The 23,990-nt window shown below is 61.1% G+C and overlaps 2 protein-coding genes across 7 annotated transcripts in view; both read left to right on the forward strand.

Moving 5' to 3' along the window:
• Nucleotides 1-3,760: 3,760 nt before the first annotated feature.
• On the forward strand, nt 3,761-13,395 carry BCAM (basal cell adhesion molecule (Lutheran blood group)). Of its 3 annotated transcripts, XM_070632908.1 has the most exons (16): nt 3,775-3,920; nt 4,869-4,990; nt 5,973-6,094; nt 6,617-6,845; nt 6,930-7,000; nt 7,304-7,400; nt 7,481-7,663; nt 8,172-8,308; nt 8,629-8,785; nt 10,632-10,747; nt 10,831-10,972; nt 11,115-11,251; nt 11,437-11,581; nt 11,674-11,818; nt 12,726-12,843; nt 12,937-13,395. In XM_070632908.1, exons 3-16 carry the CDS (start codon nt 6,020-6,022, stop codon nt 12,940-12,942), a joined length of 1,758 nt encoding a protein of 585 aa, XP_070489009.1. In that variant the 5' UTR covers nt 3,775-3,920; nt 4,869-4,990; nt 5,973-6,019; the 3' UTR covers nt 12,943-13,395. The 3 variants fall into 3 exon arrangements, with proteins under 3 accessions (XP_070489008.1, XP_070489010.1, XP_070489009.1); XM_070632907.1 differs by lacking the exon at nt 4,869-4,990 and having other exon boundaries at nt 3,761-3,920; XM_070632909.1 differs by lacking the exons at nt 4,869-4,990; nt 7,481-7,663 and having other exon boundaries at nt 3,765-3,920.
• A 4,027-nt stretch (nt 13,396-17,422) lies between these two features.
• The window catches only part of NECTIN2 (nectin cell adhesion molecule 2), a 28,589-nt gene continuing 22,021 nt past the window's right edge, over nt 17,423-23,990 (forward strand). Inside the window, exon 1 of one of the 4 annotated variants that reach the window (XM_070632912.1) lies at nt 17,423-18,097. Coding sequence is in view for 1 of the 4 variants with exons in the window: in XM_070632910.1 (XP_070489011.1) it covers nt 18,934-19,021 (88 nt within the window). In the remaining 3 variants the exon portion in view is untranslated. Of the gene's footprint in view, nt 18,098-18,602; nt 19,022-23,990 lie in introns of those variants that run through there. The other 3 variants (XR_011543796.1, XM_070632910.1, XR_011543795.1) reach the window with 3 other exon arrangements.

Consider the following 23,990-nt stretch of genomic DNA (forward strand, 5'->3'; position numbering starts at 1 on the left):
CCAGGGGGCTGCTGGGGCCCAGAGCGGGCAGCTGACCCAGCCTGGGAGGGCTTCCAGGAGGAGGGGACGTCCAAGCTGAGACTGAAGAGCTGAGCATCCTCAAAGCATGCATCACTGATTTAGTTCCAAGCAACAGAAGCTGCCCCTGGGGCAGAAAGGAAATTGATTGAGAGGGTTGGGGATGGCTCACAGAATCCCAGGAGTGATTACAAAAGCAGGATTGGAAAGTGATCAAGAGCACTGGCAGCTGGCCTCCAACCACAGCCCGGCCACGATCACGCCACAGAACTGGTCTGATGAGGATACGCTGGTGCCCCGATGACCACTGGGCACTCATCACCTCGCTGCCCCAGCTGCCCCAGAAACGGGCAGTGTCTGCGAGGTGTTGCTTGAAACAAATCACGCCGAGACTAACGGGCAAACAACAGCGATCATGTAATTATCTCGTGGTTGCTGTGGGCCAGGATTTGGGGATGGGCTCGGTTGGGTGGTTCTGGCTCAGGGTGCCATCGAATGGTGCCATCGAGTGGTGCTTGGAGCAGAGTAGCTGGCAGCTGGACAGGTGCCCCTCTGCAGTCTCTGACCTCTCCACGCTTACTGTTTTGGGCTTCCCCATAGCATGGCTGCCTCAGGGTAGTCAGACTGCGTATATGGTGGCTGAAGTCTTCCTGGAGACTATTCCTGCGACCCAGGCAGAAGCTACAGGGCTTTCTCTACCTAATTTTGGGAGTCTTGCAGTGCCCCTTCTGCCACATCGGTGACATACGAGTCACCAAACCACAGATTTAAGAGCGGGGGACATAGACCCCACCTCTCCGGGGAAAGAGTGTCCAGATCAGATTGTGGAAGAGCACGTGGGATGGGAGACCTTGCTGCAGCCATCTTGGGAAAATAGAATCCATCCCTGCCACCATACTGGGAATGGATTAGCCCGTTCTTGCTTTTCTGACATTATCAGCTCCCGATTCCAAAGGGTAATGGAATTTGCCAAGCTTAGGCCACCTCAGCTCCAACTGAGGGCATATGGCTTCAGACAGTAGGGGTTTTTCTACGTGTGGGAAAGGGGCGTGGATGCTAGCCGACCCTCCCTAACAAAAGGCCACTACGGTCTTCCCCTTTGAACCCTCCACATCAGTATGTCTCTTTCTCTGCTACATTCTCTTACCCCAGAAGTTCTTATCTAAAATCACCCTGCACAACCATCCGGTACGACCAAAAATGTGTTCACACTGCCCCCCCCGCCTCGGATGACACGAACCTCCCACAGTTCCATTGTCCAGAGGCATCTCTGGAAACACTGGGAAATAGCCATTTCCCCCCAAACGGGTCGTGAACCCCCTATCCCGCATGCCATGAACTAGTTTTAAAGTTACCCGCTGTAGGTCAAACAATGGGATAAAGGTAGAGGAAAGATGAGGCTTGCTCAGAAATGTACACGTCGGTGCACATGAGACAGCAAGGCTGGAAATGGAAAGTTAATTCATTTCATTCTTACTCAGCTCCTCCTCAGGCCAAGCACGGTTCTAGGCAGTGGAGATACAGGGAATAAAACCACTTAGAACTTAGCTTCTGTGCCAGACAAACAATAAAAAATAAATACGTGGCAGTGGTAAGTGCTATAGAGGAAAACCATAGTCAGATCAGGGAAATGAGGAGCAGCTGGGATGGCAGGAGTGGCTGTTTTAGATGAGATCGTCAAGAAAAGCTCTGATGGCGTGATGTTGGAGCAGAGATATAAAGCAAGGGCAGGAGGGAGCTTCCCAGCAGAGGGGAGAGGAAGTGCAAAGGCCCTGAGGCTGGAACAGGCCTGGCGGTGGAGGAACAGCATGAAAGCAAAGAGACCAGTGTGGCAAGAACAGAGCTAGATGGGGGGGGAAGAGAGAGGAAGATGGGGTCAGGGAGGTGATGAGGACCAGATCGAGGCCCTTGCGAGCCGTGGAGAGGTCTTGGCTTCCACGCAGAGTGAGAAGAGCCAGGGTAGGATTCTGAGCAGGGATGTGAGCTGACTCGCATTTGAACAGCATCCCTCTGCCTGTTTCGTAGGAATAAATTACAGGGGACAAGGGCTGAGGATGTTACGGGACGAGCTTCTGCAGGTCTGCGATGGACTGTGGCTGGTGTTTATGACTTCCCTCCTTCAAGCGCACACTCCACATGGTCCTCTCCCAACTAGAACCTCGGCTGGTTGGGTTCTTGAGGAAGGTGGAAGAGGGTGGCTCAGGAGAGTGTGCCGACCAGGGTCCAGCCCAAGCAGTAGACACACAGCCAGGGCCGGAAAAGCTGGGGGTGGGTGTGTGGGGTCGCAGGGTGGGAACTTGTCCCAAGGAGCGTGTGGGGCTGTCTGGGAAAGCGACTGTCTTTGTCCCAGAGTTTGGACCGTGTGTCCTGTGACCGGGGGAGGGAGGCCTGTCCCCAGGTAGAGATGACCCAGAGTGAGCAGGGCTTGGGTAGGGGAGCCCAGAGAGGGTAGCTGACTCAGCTTAGGGGAACAAGGAGGGCTTCCTGGAAGAGGGGATGGTGGGTTAATACTCAAAGACCACCTCTCCCAGGATAATAGTTGCTTTCCTGTATCGCTGATGGAGGAAGTAGACTGGGCCAGTCTGACCAATAACTCCCAGGCTGACCTGTAATCTAAGTCTTCCCTCTGTGTCTCCTGGGTAAAGCCCCGTCTTACCAGTGACCCCCAGTCTGACCAGAGGCCTGAGGAACCTCTCCCAGTAGGATCAGCCACCCCCCCATCCTGACCAGTGTCCAAGGCTTGCTTCTCTGCAGTAACCGGTGGCCTCTCCCGCCCCCAGCCAGCCCCCCAGCCAGCAGTCTGGAGATTTTCTCCCAGTCAGACCTGGCTAGTGAGGAGCCTGGGGGCAGTCTGTTCTGTGACTCCTCGTCTGACCTGTGACCTTCCCTTCTGACCCATGGCCAAGCTCCTCCCCTTCCTCTCAGGTACCCTGGCCTTCTCCCCTCCCCCACTCACCTGCTTCTGCCAGCCTGGTTCTCCTCCCCTCCCCCCAAAGTTGGGAAGGAGTGAAGGGGGGAGGGAGGGAAGAAGGGGGGCGGCATTCCTGGGATTCCCTGGATGGGGGGGGGAAGAGAGGGAGGGCGCTATAGAGGAGAACCAAGGAGAGAGCACCCCGCAGCCCCCGCCGTGGTCACAAAGGCCTCGGCAGAACGGGGTTTGAAGACTATTAGATAGCAGAGACTGAACTGATGGGTTCCAGGCCACTGGTCAGACAGGAAGGCACAGGGAGGGGCCTCACAGGACAAAGTGGGAGAAGCCGTTCTAAGCCACCGGTCAGGCTGGCAGATCCTGGGTGGCCTGGGGAAGTCCAACCCAGGCCACTGGTTAGACTGGGGCTCCCTGGTTATTCTGGGGGAGGCTCACTCGCGCCGCGGATCAGCCTAGGGGGCCACTAGTTGGACTGGGAGAGGCCAGTGCAGGTTGCTGGTTAGACCGGCATCAGCTGGGGGAAATCGACGAGGCAAGGCCAAGCCACTGGCCATAATGGGAAGGAGTCTCCAAGGTCCTTGGTCAGAATGCGAGGGAGAAGGTGTCCCAGGGACGTCCCCGCTCAGGACACTGGCTGGACTGGTCGGTCAGGCCACCCGCCGCGGGCACTGGTCAGCCTGAGCCTGAGAGTCCAGGGCTCGGGGGCAGCGGCTCCAGGCCGAGCGCTGGGAGGTCCTGGCCTCGCGCCCGGGTTTCGGGGGGCGGACCGGGGAGGGGGGCCCGCGGGCGGGGCGGGGCGGGGCTGCCGGGGGCGGGGCCTGCTCGCTCCCCGCCCCGGGGCCGCCGAGCGGCAGCCCGGGCTCAGTCACCGCCGCCACCGCCGCCGCGAACATGGAGCCCCCGGCCGCCCGGGCCGGGGCGCGCGGGGCCTCGCGGCTGCTGGCGCTCGCGCTCCTGCTGGGGGCGCCCTCAGGTACGGCTGGCGGAGAGCAGGGCGCGCCTGGGGGCGGCCCCGGGGCCCCCGGGGATGGATGGGGAAGGGGCTCTCACCGACCCCAGGGAGCCAGTCCTGGGGAGCCCAGGGAGGAGGGCTAGGGAGCATGGAGACCCCCCTCCCCGTGAGAAACCTGCGGACAGCCAGGCAGAGTTGCTGGGGATGCCACAGCAGTGGATCAGAGACCACCTGAGGAGTCCCAGCCTCCTCCCGGCTCGGAATCCTGGAGTGGGGGCCCCAGCCTCCTCCTCCCCCAGCCCCTGGAACCTGGGCCCCCTCCCCTGCCCCCTGGGACCCAGGGGTCCAGGCCTCCAGGGACCGGAGTGGCTTCCCCCAGGACACAGGAAACCAAAACCCCAGGACTCCCCCTGGAAGGTTCTCAAGATTTGAGAGGGTCAGGGACCCTCTGCCCAGAACGAGACTCCCCTGCGTTCAAGGGTTCTCCATCTAGATTCAGAGCCCAGACTCTGAAGAGCCCGCCTCCCTCAGGAAAGGGCTGGGGCACTGGCCCTGGGCAGTGACAGGGGAACAAAGTGTTTCCGAGTGACAGTGCCCCCTTCCCGGGGCCCCAGATAAATCCACACACCTGCGAGGTGGTGGGAGGGGAGGGGCCGGCAGCAGGGGGAACAGAGATGAGGAAGGCTGAAGAGGAGAGGAAAGATCTGTCTGCTGACTTTGCCGGCTGCTCCTCAGAGCCAGCCCCAGGCACCAGCGCGGCCCCACGCCCCCTCCCCTGGGACAAGCCTGGGCCAGAGATGGGTGCCTGGGAATCCAGGCCCCTGGTGTAAGCATGGCAAATAGTGGGTCCCCAGGGGCAGGGCTGGGCCAGGCTGGGCGGGGAAGAGAAGGGAGGTTCTAAGACTTGAGAGCTGATGCCCAGAGGGTAAGCGAGCACGGTTTCTCCATGAGAACGGATCTATCTGCCAGGATCCTGGGACAGGAGTCCAGGCTCCAGCCGCCAATTCCCCCAGGACCCGGGAGCCTAGGCCCCCAGCTCCCTTCTCCCTCAGGACCCAGGATCCAGGGCCTCGACCCCATCCCGTTCTAAGGTGACACACCTCACCCACTTCCCTCTCTATCAAAGAAGCAGAGGGGCCAAGGGGCGGGTAGGGGGCTCTGGCGCCAGGCCGGGCAGGTCTGAGCCAGCCTGTCCCTCCCACATTCCTACAACCTGCCCAGCCCTGTCCCCCCTCACCGCCCCCGCACACCCATCCTGCCTCAGCTGCAGGCCCAGCCGCAGCCCACACCCCAGCCCAGCCCCCGACTCATGGGAGAGAGACCCAGGGGCCGAGAGAGATGGAGACTGAGAGAGACAGGCTGCGAGAGACACGGAGAGAGGCAGAGGGTGTGGGACTGAGAGATGGAGACCCAGGGTGAGAGATGTGGGCAAAGACGGTGCCACGACGAGAGAGACTTTCATCCTACGTCACCCTGCCAGGCCCTGTGCAGGGTGCTGGAGGCGACGGAATGAGGCAGCCCTGGCCCTGCCCTTGAGAGGGGGGGTTGGTCTGGTGTGGAAAGCAAGGACAGGTGCAACTTTACGCCAGGAGGATTGAATGGAGGCCACGGACCCTGTGTGGCCCAAGGGAGGATCCCTTAGATCTGCAAGTGGAGGGAGAGATGGAGAGAAGTGCTCACAGGATCTGAAGCTCCCAGACGAGATGCAGAGATGAGAGATGGAGGGAGACAGGAGCAGGGTCTGAGGGAGGAGGGGCTGGGGCCTGGACCCCTGGGTCTGAGGGAGGAGGGGCTGGGACCTGGACTCCTGGGTCTGAGGGAGGAGGGGCTGGGGGATAGACCACTGGGTCTGAGGGAGGAGGGGCTGGAGCCTGGACCCCTGGGTCTGAGGGAGGAGGGGCTGGGGGATGGATCCCTGGGTCTGAGGGAGGAGGGGCTGGAGCCTGGACTCCTGTGTCCTGGGGAAGGAGGGGGCCTGGAGCCAGGACTCCTGGGTCCTGGGGGAGGCAAGGCTCCATCTGGGGGCTCTCCCTATGGGTGGCAGGGAGAGAGAGCTCACTTGCTCTTCCGCAGGTGCCCAGGCTGAGGTGCAGGGGTCTGTGCCCTCCCTGGTGGAGGTGATGCGAGGGGAGTCTGCCACTCTGGACTGCACCCCCTTGGGGACCCAAGGCCATTTCGTGCTGGAATGGTTCCTGGTGAGTGCTGTGGGCTGGGCGGGTGGAGGGGGGCCTGGGAGTCAGGATGCAAACACTTCTTCCCTCATCAGAGCTGAAAGACCCTGAGAGTTCTCCCAGGCTGACTCTCCAGGGTCCCTTGGTGTCCGGGCACAGCTGAGACTAGAATGAAGAAATCTCTCTTCAGAGCACTGGCTTTTAAGAGAGAACATCCAGAGAAGGACACGAAGAAAGCAAGAGATCGGGGATCTAAAGAGAGACAGAGAAGAAGAGAAAATAAGCAGAGAGAGACAGGGCGGGAGAGGGAGACAGAGAGAGAGGAAGAGAGACGGGGACAGAGTGAGAGGGAGAAAGGGAAATGACAACAGGTAGGGCACAGGGGCAGGAGAGGGTGGAGAGAGGGACAGAGGGAGCAGAGAGAGGTGACAAGAGGAAAAGAGACAGACTCACAGAGCAGCAGAAAGAAAGGGACATGGAGAGAGACAGAGACACTGAGGAGGGTGGGCCGGGCAGCCACGAACTGAGGCCCTCCCCGCCCCGCAGGCCGACCGCTCTGGGGTCCGCCACCGCCTGGCCTCGGCCGAGGTACAGGGCTCTGAGCTCCAGGCCAGGGTGCATGACTCCCGGGGCCGCAGCCCCCCCTACCAGCTGGACTCCCGGGGACGCCTGGTGCTGACCAACGCCCAGGTGGGCGACGAGCGGGACTATGTGTGCGTGGTGCGGGCAGGGGCAGCGGGCACCACCGAGGCCACCACGCAGCTCCGAGTGTTTGGTGAGCATCCGAGGGCACCCCCGGAAGGGGCGGGCAGGTGAGAGCCCAGGGAAGGGGCTCCTGACAGTAACATCTCCCCCCTAGCAAAACCAGAGGCCACCGAGGTCATCCCCAACAAAGGGATACTGTCTGTGACGGATAACTTTGCCCAGGAGGTACCTCGGGACAGACCTTGATTCCAGGGTCCTGGGGGAGGAGGGGGCTGGGGGACCCAGAATCCTGGACCTAAGGAGGGAGGGGGCTGGGGGCCAGACTCCTGCATCCTGGAGGAGGAGCGACTGGGGTCCTGGGTTCTCAGTCTGAGCAGGGCCTGGGGTGTGGATTTCTGGGTCCTTGGGGAGTGGAGGGCTGGGAGCCCAGACCCCTGGATCTGAGTGGGGAGAGCGGCTGAGGGAGGCAGGGCCCCAGATTTCAGAGTCCTGGCTCAGAGCCCAGGGCCACGCCCATGTCCGCCTCAGATCGCCGTCTGCAACAGCCCCAACGGGAACCCGGCCCCCCAGATCACGTGGTATCGGGACGGGCAGCGCCTGGAGGTGCCCATGGAGGTGAACCCAGGTGAGTGGCACAAGAGCCCAGCACGATGTGGGGTGGGGTGGGGTGGTGGCGGCTGACTGACCGCCTCGTCCCTCTCCCAGAGGGCTACACGGCCACCCGCACGGTCCGGGAGGCCTCGGGCCTGCTGTCCCTCACCAGCACCCTCTACCTGCGGCCTGGCAAGGCTGACCGCGACGCCAGCTTCCACTGCTCCGTGCGCTACCGCCTGCCCGCCGGCCAGGAGGGCCACCTGGACAGCCCCAGCTTCCACCTCAGCCTGCACTGTGAGTCCACGCTGGCCTGGGGACCCCACCCCGGACTCCGAGCCAGCCTGTGGCCTCCCCCTCCCCCTGGCCCTCCGCTCCTTTACCTCGCACTGAAAGGTGTGCTGGCCACTCACCTCTGACCTCTGACCTCAAATAGTAACCCAAGCCCCATCCTGCTCTCTGACCCCCCTTGGCACCCTCAACCGCATGGAGTTTCAGGATTGTGTGCTCCACCCTCTCACACTGAATTGGGTCCCCAATTCACTGACCTGTCCCCCACACTGACCTCTGACCCTTGACCTGTCATCTCAGCTTATCTCAACCTCTGACCTCTGGCCCCTGACCTCAGAATAAGTGTGAACCTGAACCTTGAAAGATAGGACCTGTCCCCTTGAGCAGCCACAGCCCTGCCCTCTGCTGCGGTGCTGGCCTCTCTCGCTTCATCCAGCCCTGCCTTCACCTTTGACCTGACCTGCCCTTGACCCTGATCGAGCGTCTGCCCTGACCTGGCCCCCCTTGTTCTTAGATCCCACGGAGCACGTGCACTTCTGGGTGGGCAGCCCGTCCACCGCGGAGGGCTGGGTCCGCGAGGGGGAGTCTGTCCAGCTGTTCTGCCGGGGGGACGGCAGCCCCAGCCCGGAGTACACGTTCTTCCGCCTGCAGGTGACTCACCCCTGACCCCTGTGCCATAGTGACCTGCACCAGCTTCTGACCTTTCATTTGGGTGGTGGCTGGCTTAGCTGACTGGTGACTCAGGAGCTAATGGGGCCTCTGACCCCTGACTTGAGGGGGTCCTGACTTGGCACCTGACATAGGTGACCCTCTGCCCCTTACTGGAGTGGGCTCTGACCTCGCATGACACTAGCCTGGTGACCCCTAACCTCCCAAGACGCCTGACTCTGCCCCAGGGGGCCCCTGACCTAGCATGACCCCACGGGCCCAGGGCGGCTCCTGAACTGGGTTCCTCATCCCTGGTCACACAGGACAAGCAGGAGGATGTGCTGAAAACAGATCTGGAGGGGAACTTGACCCTGGACGGGGTGCAGCGGGCCCACAGCGGGACCTACGGCTGCAGGGTGGAGGACTACGATGCAGCCGAGGACGCGGAGCTCTCCCAGACCCTGGAGCTGCGCGTGGCCTGTGAGCGCCCCGGGAGAACGGGAGGGGCCCCCCCATGACCAGCTCTATGCTCTCTGCCTTCCCTCCGGGCCCCTGCCCCAGCCCCCTCCAATCTGCCACACCAGGCAGCCTGAGAGCTCTTTCCAGTGCAAAAACCTGACCTCCCCCTGCTCAGAACCTGCCATGGCTCCCCAGTGCCCTCGGGAGAAAGCCTAACCACAGCCTTCAAGGCCCACCTGGCCTGCTTCACCTCTGACTGACCTTTCTCCCCGCCAAGGCACTCTCCTCATTCCTATGATAACACCCCAACCTCTCTCCCATCCGTTTCTAACTAATCTCTTGGGGGCCTGTTTGCCAAGAAGCCGCCTCAGTTTGCTGGCACCTGAACCCTGTGCCAAGGCTCTGGTCCTCCTCAGCACTGCTTACGCCTCCCTTCCTGGGGCTTGACCCTGTGCCAGACGTGGGGGACACGTCTGTGAACAAGACAGCACAGTCCCCGCCTTCAGAGAGCTCCCTGTCCAGTAGGCGAGGAGGATGCTAAGGAAGACTCAGGAGCAAGCCCGCGTCCACAGGGACTAAGGCAGAGGATAAGGAGGGGGCCAGGAGTGGGGATTATTCGAGATGGGGACGTTGCAGGCTGCATCCCCGGGAGGCAGATTCTGAGTCTTTGATCTGCAGGCAGGATGTTTATGGGGATGGCCTTGGATCCTCAGCTTTGGGGGGCGGGGAGGTGGAGGAAGCAGGATTGGGTGGAGAGAAGCTGGGCTGCCATCTAAAGAAGGCCTCAGTTGGCCCCACGGGGCACTCAGAAGCCGGGGTGCCTCCAGCTCAACCAGTCACTGGAGGTTGGGCTGCCTGAGGAAGGGGGTGTGACCTTGAGCGAGGGACTCTCTGCAGCTGAGGCCGTTCCGGAGAGGACCGACAGCTGAGGGCCGACAGCTGCCATCCTTCTCAACAGCTGGGGAAATAAATCCTCTGGTGCTGAAGGGGAAATCCGAGTGTCCACACTAGGGCATCAGAGAGGCCGCTCGGAGAAGGGGAGATTTGAGTGGCAAACCACAGAGTGGAATCTGGATTCGAAGAGCGGGATGAAGAGCATTTTGGGCAGGGGGAACAGCACGTGCAAAGGCCCTGAGGCAGGGCCCAATGTGGCACACTAGAGAAAAACAGCAAGAGGATGGGGTGGCTGGAGCTTAGGGGACAAGCGAGGAGGATGGGAGATGAGGTTGAAGAGGTAGACAGGGGTCAGACCAGGCAGGATTTTTGGCTTTGTCGAGGAGTTTGGCTTTATGCCAAGGGTCCTGGGAACCACTGCCCGATTTTATGCAGAGGTAAGGGTTGATCAGTGTGTGCTTTAAAAGCATCCCTCTGGCTGCTCAGCGGAGGATGGACTGGAGAGGACAAGAGTCCTGCCCCGCAGGGAGACCGGTGAGGCAACTGCAGTGGTCCGGGCGGTCCTACCCGGGGTTCAGAGATGGAGAGCAGTGGGAAGATCCATTTGGGGGGCAGAGCAGATAAAGACTTGATGGAAGGATGGAGAGCGGGAGGAGGAGGGGGCAAGGGTTTGGGTGGTTAAGTCGGAGAAGGAACACCTCGTACCTCCAGGGTCCTGCATGAACCTTAGGCCCCGATGCCAGCCCTGGCGTAAGGTGGTCGAGGTGGCCGTGCGTTTTGGAGTTCGACTCCTAGATTCGCGGTCAGGATTTGGCCTGGATGCGAGAGTGGCGTGTGGCGGAGATGGAGAGCGAGGAGGAACCCTTGGCGTTCTCTGCTTATGATCATCCATTCATGTCTGCAGCCCGGGAGAGCTCCTAACCAAGTGGGTGAGGGTCCGGGGAAGGTGACGGCCTCTCCCCCCACCCCACAGACCTGGACCCCCTCGAGCTCAGCACCGGGGAGGAGCTCTCCGTACACCTGAACAGCAGCACGGCTGTCAACTGCTCCGTGCAAGGCCTGCCCGCCCCAGCCCTCCGCTGGACCAAGGTGAGATGAAGGGAGCCCCAGCCCTGGGCCCCCCTCCCTTCTGTCACCCCCTACCCTTCTCTCACAGCCCGCCTCACCTCCAGGACTCCATACCCCTGGGGAACGGCCCTACGCTCTCGCTCAGCAAAATCACCTTCGATTCGGCTGGCACCTACTTCTGTGAGGCCTCCATGCCCAGGGTTCCCCTCCTCAGTCGCACCCGGAGCTTCAAGCTGCTGGTTGAAGGTTCGAGGGCGGGGCGGGGGTGGAAGGGGACAGTGGGGGCAGGCGGCCAGGACACAGGGACGGTCCATGGCTGGTCCCTCTGTCTTCCACTCTGTTCCTCTCCATTCTCTGTCTCCCTCTCTTCCCGCCCCGCCACCCGCAGGGCCACCAGAGGTAAAGCCGGAGGAGACGCAGCCCCAGGCAAAGGGCAGCTGGAGGGAAGGAGATGAAGTCAGGCTGGTCTGCTTTGCCCGCGGCTTCCCAGAGCCCAAGCTCAGCTGGAGCCAGTTGGGTGGCAGTGTAAGGGACCCCTCCCCCTCCACCCCGAACCCTCTGGGAGCAACCCAGGCACCCTCCCCAAACCTGTTCCCTCACCCATCCAAGTACTGTGTCCCCTCCACTTCCCGGGGCACTGGACATTTTCACCTCTGCCCTCACCCCCAGCCCTTGGTCCCATGGGCCTGGCCTGACCCGAACCTCCACAGCCAGCAGAGCCGGCCCCTGGAGGGCAAGGCTGGGTGAGCAGCTCTCTGACACTGAAGGTGACCAGTGCCCTGAGCCGAGACGGCGTCTCCTGTGAGGCCTCCAACCCCCACGGGAACGCGCGCCACGTCTTCCACTTTGGCGCTGGTGAGTAACCGCTGCGGAGGGTTGGGAGCCGGGCGTGGGGCAGACAGCGCCGCTGGCTGACCACCCCCTCCCCCTCCGTCCTGCCCCTGCAGTGGCCCCCCAGACCGCCCAGGCTGGAGTGGCTGTCATGGCCGTGGCCATCAGCGTGGGCCTCCTGCTCCTCGTTGTCGCTGCCTTCTACTGCATGAGACGCAAGGGCCGCCCTGGCTGCTGCCGGCGCGGGGAGAAGGGGGCTCCGTGAGTGGCCTGCCACCTTGGAACTGACCTCTGTAACCATCCCTGTGTCTGATGCTGACCAACCTCAACCCCAAACCCAGCCCGTGACCAACCTCAGTGGCATCCTGGCACTGACCCCAAACCCAACCACTTCCCCAACCCAACCCCATCACCAAGGGAAATGCAGTTCCATCTTCCACCTCAGCCCTGATGCATAACCGTCCCCTCTGCCATCCTCATCCTCACTTGATCCCCACCCGATCCTTGAACATCCCCAGACCCACCCGCAAGTCCAACTTAACCCCATTTGTACCCCCAATCTCCCCTCCAACCCCAATCTCACCCTCATCCCCAACTCCATCTCCAGTTCCAACACTACTCCCATCCCCAACCCCAAACCCAGTCCGTAACCACCTCACACCTGTCCCCATCGAACCTCTACAATGCTACTGTATCCCCATCCTCGACGCCAACGTAACCGGCCCCTCTCCAACCCTAACCTCACCCCAAACTCCAGCCTCTCCCCCAACCCCATCCCCAACTCCAACCCGGAACCAGCACCAACCCAGCTTCAACACAGCCCCAGCCCCAAGGCCCCTCCGACCCCGGTTCCTAACTCCGAACCCAGCCCCCTCTCACCTTGTCTCCAACCCAGCCACGTGGCCACCCTCAGCTCCAATCCATAGCCACCCCCAAACCCATCCTCAAAACCGACCCCAGCTGGGGTACCACCCCGACTCCAACAGCATCTTCAACCCTAGCCCCACCCCACCCCTAACCTCAATGCCGTCACCACGCCCCCAGCCCCAATCCACTCCCAACCCATTCCCACCCGTGCTCCAAGCCCATCCCCTCTAGCACGACGCCATTCCCAGGTCCTTCCCCGGTCAGCCGTGACTCCCTCTGACAGGCTGCTTCCTCTCGCCAGGCCACCTGGGGAGCCAGAGCTGAGCCACTCGGGGTCCGAGCGGCCGGAGCAGACGGGCCTTCTCCTGGGAAGTGCCTCTGGAGGGGCCAGGCGTGGCAGTGGCGGCTTTAGAGATGAGGTGGGTGAGGGCCTGGGCACCTGGGGAGAGGGGGCCTGCTGGGGGTGGAACAGCCTCCGTGGGCATGGGCTGAGCACCTCATCTTCTCCGCAGTGCTGAGCCCGAGGCCCTCCAAGAGGCAGTCCCTGGACCTAACCTGGAGTTGCTCACGGGCATCAGAGAACCAGCCCTGCTCACGCCTGCCCCCGCCTTCCCGGCCTTCCTTCTTGGGCCCTCCCTTCCTTCCTCTGCAGGCTGGGCAGGGACCGACAGCGGCCAGCTCCGAGGCTGCTGAGAGGGAGGGAGGGCAGCTGGGTGGGAGGGGACCTTCCTTCAGAGAGGGTGACTCTCCCAGGCCCCAGAATAGCTCCTGGACTGAAGCCCAGGGCCCAGCCTGGGACGAGGCTCCGAGGGTCGGCTGGCCAGGGCTATTTTTACCTCCTGCCTCCATTGCTGGTCCCCCCACCTGACGTCCTGCTGCATAGTCTGACACTGGATCCCCACCCCCACCCCCGCGCCATCATCTGTGGACACTGGAGTCTGGAATAAATGCCGTCTGTCACGTGGACACCATCCTGTGGCCAGAGCCGCCTCTGGGGGATGAAAGGGGGCGGGGGCACAGGTGATGCTCGCCCCCCCCAACTGTCCTCCTCCCACTCCCTTGCAAGACCCGGGAGACTCTGATGTCATGGAGAAAGAAATAAGAGAGAGCAGAGGGTAATTCAGCTGGCCAAGGGTAGAGGAGAGAGATGCCAGGGGTCCAGAGTGCTCTGAGCCTGGCCCCTGAGGACTATGGCTGGCTCAGTGGGGGGTGGGGTGCTGTCCCCTTAAATAAAAGTTCCCAGTCTCTTGCCAGAGCCCCAGAGGGAATTGAAGCTGCCAGAGGAAAAGTTCTCTCTGAGCTGTAGGGTCGCTGGAATTAGGAATGGAGCCGCTCCCTCTGGGGACGACATGGTTCCTGCAGCTGAGGACTCCCTGGGGAAGGAGGGGTGGCTTGGAGGACCCCAGATGAAGGGGCCCGGGGCAGAGAAGAGACAGCGAGGCCAGCTAGAGAGACTTACGGAGGCAGAGGAAGAGAGATGGGGAGAAGGATGGAAAGATGTAGGAGGAGGAACGAGGGATGGACTGGAGGAAGCTCAGAGAGGAGCCAGAGCCCTAGAGAGAGACAGGCAGAGACAGATTTGGGGAGAGAAAGGCAGAGACAGACAGACAGAGACAAACCCACAGAAAGAGCTGAGATTCAGAGAGAGAACGACGGAAAGGGAGAAAAATTGTTGAAAGCAGCTCACGAGCGGTGGGAGGCGGGCACGAGTGGCCTTGGCCAAGTGTCATCACCTTCCTGAGCCCATCAGATGGAGATAAGTCCCACTTGGCCCCGTGGAGGGCTGGCGTGAGGCGTGGGCGCCACCGTCCCCGTGCAATGCACGCACGCAGAGGGCTCTGCACTCGGACATCCCTCATCTCAGGCACATGACTCTGCCTCTCCGTCCTCAGTTTGCTCAGCCACACGATGGACAAAGTGGGATCTGTCGCCGTGGGAAATTGGCGAGATGCTGTGGGAGCATCCTTGTAGGCGACCGAGCAGCAGGCCCAGAGGCCCTGGAACAGGAGAGCTCGCCGGCCGGGTTATTGAATTAGCTTAAAACAAAAGAGAGACGCAAAAGAGATGGGGCAGGTTAACACAGATCGGGGCACAAGAGATCAAAGGTCCCTGCCACCTGAGTTCTGGGGTACGCGTGCCTCCCATGTCCCATCGCTCAGCATGGCGTGGTTTCCACGCCCAGAGTGGATGTAAGCTGGGGGCTTCTGCAGCCGGAAGGCGCCCAGGGCCACTAGGGGCCAAAGACGCCCAGCTGAGACGATAGCTGGCTGATAACCTGCTTGGCCGCTGCAGCTTTTATCACGTGACTTGGGCACAGGACTCGTGGAACAGAGCGGAGTCCCCCACACCCCACGGAAGCATCTTAAGGACACGTGGATACTTGGAGCTTACTCGATCTTTCCATCCCTCCCATCTGTGTTCAGCTCCCATTCTTAACAGGTCTAACAGGCCTCATGCGTTGCGTCTTCATATCCATCCTTCGTTTCATCTCCCTGTCTCCATATCTGTGGGGCTTTCTTGTTTTCTAGAAGGCAGAACTGAATATTCTTTTATGAAAACACAGCAGAGGCGCCCAGAGGATCATAGGGGGTTGGGAGTATGTGATGAGATAACCGTGGAAAGCATTTAGGACAAAGCCTGGCTCAGAGGATGTGCTCGGTTCACGCTGACGATTATTATTATTTTCCAAGGGAAGGGGAGGGACAGAGAGAAAAGCAAAATAGGGCCCCTTGGTCCAGGGAAGGGACCAGGTGGAGAGAGAGCCCACTCAAAGGGCAGACATTGGTGAGAGGGCATCTGCGGAGCCTGAGGGGGAATAAACAGATGTCTGGGAGTAAGAGAGGAGGGGTACACTGCCCAGCACCTCGTCCCGAGTTAATGAGGGGAGGGTCCTGGCCCGCCTCCCAGGAGGGCATACGTTTGCATGAGGTCCCTCATCTGCATGGCATCCCAGGCAATTTGCATACAGCTGGCAGCCTGCGCCCTCAGTCTGACCCCTCCTTCCACCTTGGCCAAGGGTCTGGGGAAGGCGGAATGGGATGGGGTGATGAACCACAGGATTTGGGCCTCCAGGAAGGAAAGGCAAGTTTGGAGTAGATTCAGCCTGTTCATCAACCTTCTGTGGCTCCCTGTTGCTCTCGGGAGCATGAGCCCCCCTTCTTCTGGCATCCGGGGCCTTCTGAGATATGACCCTTCACAGACCCCACTGCTCCCTCGCTCACACGGGCCCCCACCTTGTGCTGCGATGACTTTACTGTTCCCCTCACCTGGAATGTCCTTCCCCATGTCCCCCACTGTAAAAAAGCTTGCCTGTCCTTCCAAGCCTGGGCATCTTGAAGGATTCTGAAATTTTTCACACCCTTTTGCCTGCTCTTGAAACTTCACAGGCATCCATGCCTCTTCTGAACTCATAGAGTTTATCAGCAAGGATGTGTTTGGTTGCAAATGACAAAAAAACCCAAAGTCCAAAATTTGTGTAAGTGCAAAGGGAAAATTATTCACTCGTATAACCTGGAAGTTCAAGGGCTGACTACCTTCAGGCATAGCTGGATCTAGGAGCTCAAAGAGTCTCATCGAAAAGCTGTCCTCTCCTCTTTCTCAGCTCTGCTGTCCTCCATGCACAGGCAGGATCTTTTGTCTCGCGTGCCACCATAGTGCCAGATTTCTACCCTTGTAGCTTAGCAACCCCCATCAAGAGAGGGTGTCCCTTTCCTGTTAGTTCAAGCAGAAGTCTCAGGGCCAATTCTCCCACCCCCATTCCTGAAACAATCCCTGCGGCCAGGGGATCAAATGCTGTGATTGGCCGGGAGTGGGTCAGGTTCACTGTGAGCCACAGGCACTGAGAATAAGTTTCCCCAGAGGAAATCTGAGGGTTTGCTGCTGGAAGAAGGGAAATAGGTTGCTGGACAGGTAAAATTCTCGGCATCAACTCCTGTGGCCCTGTGCCCCTTCCTGCTGGTGGCTATGGCTCTTCAGTGAAGTGCCACCTCTGGCACTCCTTGACACTGGAAGTCCAGGCATGGGACCCACCCAGTCCTTTGTCAAAAAACACGGCAGCGCTCAGCCTTAAGTGTGTCTGGGGGCGTGAAACTCCAGCCTACCCTCCTGAGACTTCTCTCCTGGGCTCGCCTGTGCGCACAGAGAACAGCCAGGAGAGCTGAGCCCATTCACTGACAGGCCAGGAGAAGAATGGGTGCCAGGGGGCCTTCCTGGAAGAAGGCTCCCTGGGGACTGGTTATTTTGCACAAAGAAGAAATGGGGGGCGGGGCCAGAATTTTACAAAGCAAGTTAGTAGCAAAGCTGGCATGAAACCCCAGCGATCCTGGCCCTAGACCGGGGAGAGAAGGACAGAGAGATCTAGAGCGCATTCATTATGCACCTGTTTGTCCAGCCCGCATCGTCCCAAGCTGTGCCAAGCCCGAGATATGGGTTATCTGGAGGTCCCAGCCTGTGACTTCTGGCTGGGTAGCTTGCGGGCAAATAACCACTTCCGGCTCAGCGTAGGCTGCAGCGAAATGAGATCATGACAGCGTCCCCTTCGTGAGATTCTTGTGATGAGTTAACTGAGAGAAGTCAGTCCGTTCTGGATCTGCCATTTCGTAAGACATTTATTAAGAGTGTTGTTACCAAGACGTGCATGCGGGTCAATAAGAGTCTCCCCTCCTTCAGACCTTGCCCTTCTGGAAAGGAAAGCTCAGGGGTACGGCAGGTGGGGCGGGAGGGCAAGTCTAGGGGGTCCTCTGGCTAGGGCAAGAGTGTCTGCCCCAGCTGATCAGCCCGGCGCCTCCGTGCCCCAGAGGACCGGGAACGGAGGGGCTCCAGGCGCTCGGTGGCATCCCTGCCTCGACCCCCCGGCGTCCCGCCCTCACCCCGCCACGCGGGCGGCCTCCCCAGCTCCCCCGCGCAGGCCGCCCGAGGAATGCGAAGAGGTAGGTGGGGGTGGGGAGGAGCGGGAGCCGCCAGGGAGAGACAAAGGGGCCGAGTCAGAGGGAGAGGCACAAAGACGCGAGGAGGCTGGGGAGATAGGAGAAGTGGGACAAGGACACGGGGAGGGACCGGCGGAGGCCAGCGGCCCGACCCCAGCCCAGCCCCGCACAGCCCGCGGAGCGCGGGGGCCGGTCTGTGCTGCCCCCTGGCGGGCGGCCGCGGTAAGGAGACGGTGCGGACCAGATGGAGGAGGAGAGGACGGGGATGCAGGGAGGGAGGGACGCGGAGGACAGAGACAGCGAGGGAGAAGCAAGAGACACTGGAAGAGAGACTCAGAGACACACAGAGACTGGAGGGCAGAGACAGTAGGCACAGAGATGGAGAGACACAGAGACACAGAGACGCAGGGAGGAGGAGAGACACAGAGACAGACAGAGAGTCAAAGGGATGGAAAGAGATACGGAGACCAAGTGACACAGAAACAGTGACAGAAAGACAAAGAGAGCCAGAAACACAAAGCGACCCCGAGACGTGAGGACCGAAAGACCCAGAGATAGAGAAATACAGGGACGGAGAAGGAGAACCCAAGATAGAGAGACGAGAGACACTAAGAGAGGCAGAGAGAAATCTAGAAAAAACCACGCAGCGGCGCCCAGCATCCGCGGCAGAGATCGGAAAGAGACGGGGAGAAGCCGAGATGCCCGCAGACGCGACCCGACAAGGAGCAAGAACTCGGGGACTGGCGAGGTGGGGTTGGGGGCGGGGCCTCGGCTGGGGGCGGGGCTCCAGAAGGGGCGGGGCCCAGCGAACCCACGTGCCCCCCGCAGGGGTGACGAGGCCAGGGCTAAGCTGGAGGGGCGGGGCCAGAGCTTGGGGCGGGGCCAGAGCTGGCCGGTCGGGGCTCCGGGGAAGGAGCCGGACACACTACAGGGGGGCGTGGCCGTCGCGGGGGCGTGGCCTCACGGGGGCGGGGTCGATAAGAAGTTCCATAGTTGGCGTGAGGCTCCGCCTTAAAGGAGCCGTCAGAGAAAGGGGAGGGACGCGGGGGGGACTGGGGGGGACCTCCTCGAGGGCAGGGGGCGTGGTTAAAAGCCCTAAGGCGGCGGGGCTTGAACCCCAGGAGAAGGCAGGGACGGGATCCCAGGGGCGGGGCGAACATGGAATCCTGGAGGACGGCAGGTGTAGAATCCTGGGAGGGGGCGGGTGCAGAATGCTGGGGGTGGGAATGTGGAATTCTGGGAGGGGCGGGTGTAGAATCCTGGGGCAGGACCAGCGTGGAATTTCAGAGGGGGCGGGGCCAGAAGAGCATGGGGCGGGGCCTGAGCCCGGGATCGGCTGGACAGGTGGGGGGAGGGAAGGGGTGGGTCCTGTGACGTCAGCGAGTCCGAACGGCCAGAAAGAAGCTAGGGGCCGGGGGCGCGGAGCCGAGAGAACCGGCCCGAGAGCCGAGCCGGGAGAGCGGAGCGCGGCGGAACTGGCCCGGAGCCGAGCCGCTCAGGCACCTGCTCGCCTGCCCCGCCGATCGGCGTCCGCAGAGTAGCCCACGGGCCTCCGCCCGGGCCCAGCCCCTCCCCGGGCCCCCCATGGCCCGGGCCGCAGCCCTTCCGCCGTCCAGATCGCTGCGGACGCTGCCGCTGCTGCCGCTGCTGCTGCTGCTGCTCCGGGAAACCGGTGAGAGACCGCAGCCCCCCCGCCCGCGCGCGCGGACCGGCCCCTTCCCCGCCTCCGAGGGGTGAGCCCGAGCACCCTCCCCGCCTCCACCCCGGATCCCCGGGCCCCCTCTCTCGCCCCACCGACTCCGACCCCCCGACACCTCATCCTCTCTCTGAGACTCCCACCTTTGGTCTCTGCATCCCTCTCACCCCCGACACCCTTCCTCATCCGAACTCCCCATCCTACGCCGGACTTCTGTTACCCCCTCCCCCTTACTCAGACTCTGTCGCCGAAAGGGTTAAATCCAAGGCCTCGCGCCCCCTCCCCACCCCGCGCCGATCGGTTCCCTCGGATCTGGGTTTCCGTCTGCGCTCACCCCCTCAGGAATGTGGGGAATGTCTCCCCACCCTCAGCAGGAGGGTCGGAGGAGGAGGCGAGACCACCCCACCCGCCCTTTTCCCTTCTCCCAAGGTTGGGCGTCTGAGGCCCGGGCAGGATCGAGGGCAGGGGGCCAGAGGTCGAGGTCCTCGAGAGAAGAGGCGGAGAGCTCAGACTTTGGGTCCCTTGGAGGGCCCGGGAGGAGAGTTCCGGCGACCTGGGACAGGGCCTGAGGGCTCCAACCCCGGGCCTCAGGGAGCTGCAGGCTCTGACTCTTAGGCCCCAGGAAACAAGGGGCTCGGGGCTGACTCCTGGGCTCCAGAAAGATTAGGGGCTGGGGGCTCTGTGTCCTGGGTACCAGGTAGAATGAAGGCTAGGGGCTATGTCTACTGGGGTTCTGGTAGCATTGGGGGCAGGAAGGGCTCAAGCTTGTGGGTTTCAGATTTAATTGTGAGCGGGGGGTTCTGTCTCCTGGGTCCCAGGTAGAATTGGGGTGGGGGGGGACAAGAGGCCCTATCTCGTGGGCTTCAGATTGTGAGCACTGGAATGTCTCCTGAGATCCAGATATAAAGGTGGGCAGGGACCCCGTCTCTTGGCTTCTAGATATATTCTTAGGGCTGGAGGCGCTGTGTGGAAGCGGAAGGCTCCATCAGCTGTGTCCCAGGGAAACAGGAGGCCGAGTCTCAAAGGCTGGGACCGGTCCCTTTCCCTGTGAGCTGTCGGTGGGGACGTCCCTGGGGAAGTTTTCCCGGTTTCACTTTCGTCGAGCTGGGGCGGGCGCGCTCTCCTGGCTCCCGGTTCCGGGCTCCAGGTTTCGGGACCTTATCTCTCCTGTTGTCGCGTCTTTGTCCTCGGATCCGCCTCGGAAGGTGGCCGCGAGGGGACGCCACCCTAATCCTCCGCCCCTCCATTTGCCCTGCCTAATACCCCCTCCTGTTTCCCCCAACCCCCCATGGAGGTGGGGCGCAGCCCCCAGGGGAGGGAGGGGCTGGGAGGAAGCAAGGTGGAGAAGGCTCTGGCTCCGCCCCTTGCAGATGACCCGGCTGTTTATTCCCAGCTGGAAACTTAGGATACTGGGGTTTCCCAAGAGTTTGCCCAGAAAGCACAGGGGCATCTTGGGGAAACCCGGTCATCCTTCTGACCTCACTTTTCCTAGTATGTCTCTGAGTTATCTCCCAGCCTTGACCCGGGCTGGGTGCTGCTTCTTGCATTCCCTGCCTCCCCCTTCTGTGTCAGAGATTAGGGAGGTGAGGTCAGAGGCTGCCACCTCTGGGGGAATGCTCCGAATCCACCTGACAGTGAGCCAGGCCTTGACTTGGCTGGTGATGTCATGGGAAGCTCTAGGCTGCCCTGGGTGACAGGTCCTGTTCCTGTTCCCATTTTGCAGATGAGGAAACAGAGGGTTCGAAAGGGCAAGCAACTTTCCCAGGATTTACAGCCGTCCCTGGAAGCCAGACTGCAGACTTCGGAGCCTTTCTTGGCCCTGCTCCACCGGGTGGGCTCCAGAAAGCGCCTCTGAGCCCGCATTTCCTCCTGTGTAAAACTGAGATAACAGTCCAGTCCCTGCAGGGCCACTGGGAGGGTTCGGAGGTCCCACTGATCCCTGTGAAGGCCCTTAGCCTGGGGAGGGGCCTTCCCCTTCCTGATGGTCCATCCTTGTGCCTTTGCTCTCTGCCATCTTGCCCTCGCTGCTCCCTTCCTCTCTCCCTCTCTCTCCCTCCCTCCCTCCCTCCTTCCCTCCCTTCATCTCTCTCTCTCTCAGGCTCTCACTTGCTCTCGCTCTCTCTGCTCCTCTGGCTCCCTCCTCTCTCTCTCCATCTCTCTCTGAGCTTTCTCTCCTCCCTGCTCCCCGTCTCCCTCTCTCCTTTCCCTCCGTCTCTGTTTACCCTCTCTGGCTGCTCTGCCTTCCTCCTCCTCAGCCTCCACGGAATGAGGGTGCACCACCTGGGCCTCCCGCTGGGCCGGCTTGGCTCCTCAGTCCTCCCCAGCTTTCACTGCTCATCCATGTCAGCCAGGCAGCCCCACATCGTGGAGGGGGAGGGGAGAAGAGAGGACTGCAGGCCCGCTGTCTCTTCTTGTTAGGGAAGGGGAACTGGGCAGAGGAGAAGTCGGGGTGAGTCTGTCCCCATACTCGGGGGAGGAGAGGGGGAGAGAGATGGACAGAGAGGAGGAGATACAGGGATGGGGACAGACGCTGACAGAGGGAGGACGTCGGAAACAGATTTAGGGGTGGGGTTGGGGACACATACGGGAATGAACCGAGAGCTGGGGAGGAATGAAGTAGAGCCCCAGGGAGGGGACAGAAAGACACTGGGATGGGACGGAGAAAGGTGGGGGCAAGGAGCTGGGCAGAGACACCAGGATAAAGGCAGGCACAGCCTGAGGAGAGAGACTTAGGGGTTTGGTGACAGGCAGGGAGCCCAAAAGACCCCAACTGTGAGTGATGGAGATGCCAGGACCCCGGGGAGGTTAGGGCATCAGCGAGCCTCAAGGCCAGCAGTGTGCGGGGGCAGAGGGAGAGGTGAACATAGGAGGCACAGCGAGTTGGGCACCCCGGCCAGCTCCCCCGCCCCCACCTGGGACACTGTTACATTTTTAATGTCCCAGCCATGCTGAGAAATGGAGCAGGAGGAGGAGAGGGGACCCAGTGAGATGGCCCAGGCAGGGAGGAAGTGTGTCCGAGATGGGGAGAGACATGCGGGGCTGGGGAGACCAGGGCGCAGGGAGATCCAAGGGCCAGAGACAGAGAGAAACAGAAACCTGAGAGATGGAGAGCCCAAACCTCAAGAGATCAGAGACCCCAGGAATCGATGGCCGGAACCAGATTCCAGAGACCAGGAGACCCCGACCCAGAAAGACAGGGACCACAGAGGTCAGAGCTCCACAGGAAAGAGAATATGAGACCGGTTAAGGAGGCGGGGTCTCTTGATGGGCTGGTGAAACGTTTGCAGTGGATTGTGGTGATGGACACATGAATCTATGAATATACAAAAAGCCATTGAACTGTACACTTTTAAATGGGCAATTGTAGGGTGTGGGAATTATATCTCCATAAAGATGTTAGAGAGAGAGAGGAAAAAAATGAGAGACACAGAAGGCAGAGACAGGCACTCCTTGGAGACAAAGGTAAGAGTGACAGGGTCTCTGAGAGAGACAGAGGCAGAGACCAGAGACCCTGGGAGTTGGAGACATAGCTTGGGACCCTAAGAACCGGATGCAAGGACAGACACCAGAGATCAAAGAGAGGGACCTGTGGGGGGGCGGGGCCGGTCTCAGAGGCAGAAGCAGGCAGGTGTGAACTCTGAACTGGGCGGAGCGCTGCGCGTAAGGGATTCTGTGTGAGAGGCTCAGACAGTCCTAGAGATCCACCCGCAGAAATGTCAGAGCCCCCAGGGGAGGCCTTCGGGGCAGCCAAGCCCCTGAGCAAAGGTAGAGAACTCTCAGCCAGGGAGGGGGGATCTCCCGGCACTGGGTGATGACCACCAGGGAGGCAGGCGAATCAGGAGGCAGGTCACACAGACAGCCCCACATCCTGGTGGCGCCTGCTACTGCTCACCCCCCAGACCGGCTCCTGGATGTCCACTGTGGGGGTGGGCACTATGATTAATGCAATTAATTAATTACTGAGGTGGCCGAGGCAGCAGCCGAGGCCAGTCCTCTCAGCACGCTGGCCTGAAAGGGCTGCTAGAGTCTGGCCGCGTCCTGTGGGGAGAGGGCGGCTCCCAGGGCTTTATAGGTCCAGGGTGAGCCAAGCCTGGAGAGGCCAGCTGGGCAGGAACCCAGAAGTCTGTTCTGGGACTGAGGAGTCTGGGCCCCCAGCCCCCTCCCCCTCCCTTTCCATAGGTCACTGTCTTGATCTTCCCTTCCCCAGATAGGAGGGTTTTGGATTCGGTGTCTGTCTCCCAAAGTTCCCCCCCCCCCCCCCCCCCCCGGCTCACACAATGCCCTGGGCAGCCCCCACTCTGCCCCCGACAGGAAACCTGCAGGCCTGGGCCGCAGGGAGAGGAAGCGTGTCTGGGGACCCAGCTGACACCTCATGGAGCTGTCAGCATTCTGGCTCGTGGAGGGAAGCTGAGGAAGGCCAGCGTTCTCACGGTCACTCCCCCGCCGTGGTGCCGGCCAGGTCCTGGACAAGGTCAGGGCACAGGCACCCACCCAGCAGCGTGCTGGGCACTAGAGTCCTAACTCCAGGCCGGCGGGCTGTCCTCTTGGCTTCATTTCCCCGCCTCCACCTGAAATGCAAAATACCTGGGCGGCAGTCCACACCCGTTCCCCCTTATCCCACCGTCTATCAGCCTCCCTGTCTCAACATTCCAGCTTCTGAATATGCTTCCAGTCCGCTTTTCCCTCCATCCCCACAGCCCCTACCCTGGTCCAGGTCCCTCTTCTTGCTCTGAGACCCTGCCCCACTCCATTCTGAGGGCTCTTTCTAGAGCACAAACCGAAGCCTGTTCCTCCCTCTATGTGTAACTCTCTGTGGCTCCCCAGTACCCTCAGGAAAAAGACTAAACTCTAGTTCAACCTCAGCCTGTGTGATCTGCTGCATTCTTGGTTCCCCATCTTCATCTCATTCATTCGTTCAGCACGTTTCTGGGGCTCCTACAGTGTG

Source organism: Equus przewalskii, chromosome 9 (genome assembly GCF_037783145.1).
Source record: "Equus przewalskii isolate Varuska chromosome 9, EquPr2, whole genome shotgun sequence".
NCBI lineage: Eukaryota > Metazoa > Chordata > Mammalia > Perissodactyla > Equidae > Equus > Equus przewalskii.